Source organism: Priapulus caudatus, unplaced genomic scaffold (assembly GCF_000485595.1).
Source record: "Priapulus caudatus unplaced genomic scaffold, Priapulus_caudatus-5.0.1 Scaffold228, whole genome shotgun sequence".
Classification (NCBI taxonomy): Eukaryota; Metazoa; Priapulida; class Priapulimorpha; order Priapulimorphida; family Priapulidae; genus Priapulus; species Priapulus caudatus.
The window spans coordinates 154,088-158,565 of NW_014577289.1; the positions used below are offsets into that span (position 1 = coordinate 154,088).

The 4,478-nt window shown below is 39.9% G+C and overlaps 1 protein-coding gene across 3 annotated transcripts in view; it reads left to right on the top strand.

The window, feature by feature from the left end:
• LOC106807667 (kinesin-like protein KIF21A) overlaps positions 1 to 4,478 on the top strand; it is a 63,013-nt gene that overhangs the window by 33,658 nt on the left and 24,877 nt on the right. For all 3 annotated transcript variants that reach the window (XM_014810081.1, XM_014810080.1, XM_014810082.1), the window contains exons 4-5: positions 1,651 to 1,836; positions 2,066 to 2,116. In XM_014810081.1, the coding sequence (XP_014665567.1) occupies positions 1,651 to 1,836; positions 2,066 to 2,116 (237 nt within the window). The remainder of the gene's footprint in view (positions 1 to 1,650; positions 1,837 to 2,065; positions 2,117 to 4,478) is intronic.

Here is a 4,478-nt window from a genome sequence, read left to right on the forward strand (position 1 = left end):
TAGCAGATTGTAGCAACGTAGAGTATAGCAGCGTAGACTTGTAACAACCAGTAGATATGACGTAGTCGCAGATTCGTTGTGTAACTCTGGCTTTATTATATAATAAACTCGAACACATACAAAATATATACATAATACTACATACAACAGCCTAGGTTGTTGCAAACAAGGAAATATGTTGCAGATGAATTGCAGATACCTCCGGCATCTAAACAAGGTATAGTCACGCGAAGGCATATTAACATTCGTATCATGCAGCTTCTCATCTGCTGGGAGAATCAAACAATCCTTGAATGTGCTCGGTGTTTGTGCTATATAGTAAAAATGTCAAAAGTCGTTAGGAAAACCTGTATTTTGTGTTCATCCGGAGGAACGAGATAACATTCACATAACATATTCTTCCGTTTGATCATACTTGTATGCGTGTGCACATGGATGAGCATCTGATCTGATCCAATTTAAATTCTGTTTCAACGTATAACGTGGTTTAACTCGATCCTCAGAGTACCAGGTCACGGGATTCGAAAATCCTCATGCTCATATGTTTTGCTTGCGAGAGTGTTTTTCGACTTTTCTTTTCGTCACGAACTCAGTTAAGCTTGTCGTCTGTGTAGTTTCTAAGCCTGTGCTTTGCACGTGTAAGGCGTGTAGCAGACGATTTGTGTGTGCATTTGTGCGCATGTGCGTTGTGTACACACACTCCTCCTGTTCACACACGACTGCGCCCAAACACATTCTCCCCTTTTCAATATCCTACCTAAACTGCCTTAATATATTGATCACACTGAAACTGACAGGCAATCTACGCTAGTTCATATATACTCTTGCTCAACCATAACAATTTATATAAATAATTACTGATTACAAAAAAATGCCAGTGAATGCATGGAAGGAAAGGGTCGATTTTGAACTGGTATATATTGCCCCTCTTTATCCCTCTTCTTCCATCTCCCTCTCCCTCTCTCTTTCTCGCTCTCTCCACCTCGATCCCTTTCTCATAACAAACAGGAGTAAAATGCATCTAGGCAATGCTGCAGTGGAAAACACTTTTTAAAACCCGTCACCACTTTAATGTAATGAGCATGTTCCCCAATTTAGGAGCCGTTTTTTTCCCAAAGGAAATCACATTATCGTTGTTTAACTCGTTATTACTAAAAACCACATTCATTTATTGACCGCGTTCGCGGAATCACCTACATGCATCTTCATTCTACCTTCACCTTTATAACCTTCTTTCACCCAACTTCACTTTCAACGTCCACCTTCCACCTTAACTTCCTTCACCTACTTTCAGACGGGGTCGAGGAAGACTTACACGATGGGCACTGGATTCGCCGTGAATGAATTAATTAAATTTAAAAAATGTAAAAATGTAAAAAATTAATAAACGATTGGTCGGAATCACTTACTTTCAGACGGGGTCGGGGAAGACTTACACGATGGGCACTGGATTCGCTGTAAATGAATGAATTAAATTAAAAAAATGGGTAAAAATTAAAAAAATAAATATACGATTGGTCGGAATCACCTACTTTCAGACGGGGTCAGGGAAGACTTACACGATGGGCACTGGATTCGCCGTGAATGAATTAATTAAATAAAAGAAAATTAAAAATAAATAAATGATTGGTCGGAATCACCTACTTTCAGACGGGGTCAGGGAAGACTTACACGATGGGCACTGGATTCGATGTGAGCATCGCCGAACAGGAGGAGCTTGGCATCGTTCCGCGCGCCGTCCACCACCTCTTCGACGGCATCGAGCAACGACGTCTACAGGCTATCAAGCACGGCGAGGCTCCGCCCGAGTTCAAAGTTCACGCAGAGTTTCTGGAGGTTCGTATTTTTGAGGTTTCGCAGATTGTCAGATTAGCCGAGGATTCGCAGAGGCGTTTTGCAGGCAGGAGACGTTTTCTGCTTTGTGCACATTCTGCTCGATACAGTTTCTTACAGCCATGTTTTTCTTATTTTTCCATTCAGTTTTATAATGATGAGTCCTTTTCCATCATGCACATTCTGCTCAGTACAGTTCTTTACAGCCATGTTTTCTCTTTTTTCCATTCAGCTTTATAATGAAGACATCATTGATCTGTTTGACCCATCAAGAGATGATAAGGTACGTATTTTGTATTGTCTCCGTTTGCTATGTCTGTATTTGTGTGTGTCGGTGTGCGTGTATCTGTAGACACACGTACGCAGTTATAATACATATGATATCCTCACCGACGTTTGGGAGTATGGTCATCCGTGGTCTGACATATGACGACTGTGATCGATGTGGTCTAATATATGACGACTGATGTGTGTCTGTGTACGTGTGTCTGTAGACACATCTACGCAGTTATAATACATATCTTCACCGTTCAGGAGTATTGTCATCCGTGGTCAAATATATAAAATTACACATCACTAGAGCGTGTACCTATACTATATTCAGGATGAAATAATAATATACATTTATTTACTCCTGATTACCTCCGATACTCTGTTATATACTCTTTATATATCCAATAATCTCATCCTCTCTGAGGACAATAGGTGGTGAAGTATATTTCACACTGAAGAATGATACCGTAATGGGGTGTTACGTGCTTCAAGAGTTCAGTGTTCCCCATTTTTTCTGAAAGTAAATACAACCTTCGTCCTTCATGGTCAGTACAAATTCAGGTGGGAGACACTTTATCTTAGTCGTAGACACTGGATGGCAAACGAGTTTTCGACAAGGAAGTATTACACGCGCTGCATGCTAAACGATTTTATATTAGAGGAGATTTTCGTGCCATTAAACTATCGTTAGCAGACACTTTCGTTGCGTTTTGACAATTTGAAATAGAGACCGTATGTGTGTGTGTGCCGATGTTAGTGTCAACGTGATGTATACCTACCTATATCTGTCCGACTGTATGACACATACACCTGATGTGTACACCACACACAGATGTGTGTGACACATACACCCGTCTCTAAGTTCTAACGGTACGCGTGCAGGTTCATAACAAATTTACATGTACATGCACTGTGCCAAACGATGCTGGACATATGCTAATTGTATTTGCAAGGTGATCCTATTAGCATAACTCCAGTCTCAAATCTCTAGCAAATGACATTGGCTATATCACTGCAGTAGATTCGGGGCATGGAAATAAAGTCAGAGTACTGCACAGATTCGTCCGCATTGTTGAAAATATGTGACCCGCTCCAGCAAAACCAGGATTGAGTAAGAAATTCTACAAATTGAGTTATGTGCATATCTGAATAGATCATAGATCATTTAATTACCTTTAAAATGATATATAATATTTGGTTGTATATCTAACGAATTGACCAATCTACAGCAATTTGAAGATCGGAAACCGACTTATTCCGGAATATGCAGCTTTTGAGATAAAGCGTTCCGGTTAAGGAGCCCAGTCGGGGATGAGCGACCCCCTAAAAAAAATTTTCCCATTTTTTTAAATTAAAAATGACCATAATAATCTAGAGACATCTGAACCTATATATCCGGAAAAAATATGCACTTAGGAACTTATTTTTGTAAAAATCTCATTTTTGTCCAGGTAGGCCATCATGTGTGCGTGCTCATTACTCAAAACAATGAGTAATTGCGACTTAGTCCGTATTATGCTGGAGCGGGTCACATATGACAGATGGTCCCTAATAAAATACTCAAAATCGCTTTACTTCCGCCCCATAAAAACGTGACGATCGTTGGTAGCTTAATTGCAGAAAGAAACAATTTCTAATTAATTAGACCATTGTTGGCCGACCATCATTCAGTTCAGCAAGGCAATGATTGAAAAGTAAGCCGACAGCAATGTCAACAGCTGGAGAGGTTCGTTAGGCGTAATTGCAGAAAATGTGTTACACATACAGCGTCATTAGTAATTAATTACCACTGCACAATGGACCAGGTAAATAAAAACCAAGATAATTAATGATAATTGATGCAGAAGTAATTCGAGGTGACGTATTGAAGCCATCAAATGAATAGGAAGGGATATTGTTTGCAACGTCGTATTGTTTGCAATATCACTATGTTCAAATACTCTAAGTATCAATCAAGCATTTGTTTGATTTGATGATGCCCAATAAGTTGTGTAATTCAACAAAAATAACCGGTTAATTACGTGTACATGACTATATTAGGTGTGCAGTAGATGGGATATTTACTCGCCTATTTTTATGTATAGGTTACTGATATACATTTTGCTAACGAGATCATGTAAGCTTGGCCTAATATCGGCATGTCTACTCTGTGAAATATTATACTGCCTATACAACATTGCTTCTGCAATACCTGGAGTATGTTATGAAGTCACCCGTAAGATAGACAAAGAACGAGAGAGAGGGGGAGGCAGCCAGAGAGAGAGAGAGAGAGAGAGAGAGAGAGAGAGAGAGAGAGAGAGAGAGAGAGAGAGAGAGAGAGAGAGAGAGAGAGAGAGAGAGAGAGAGAGAGAGAGAGAGAGAGAGAGAGAGAG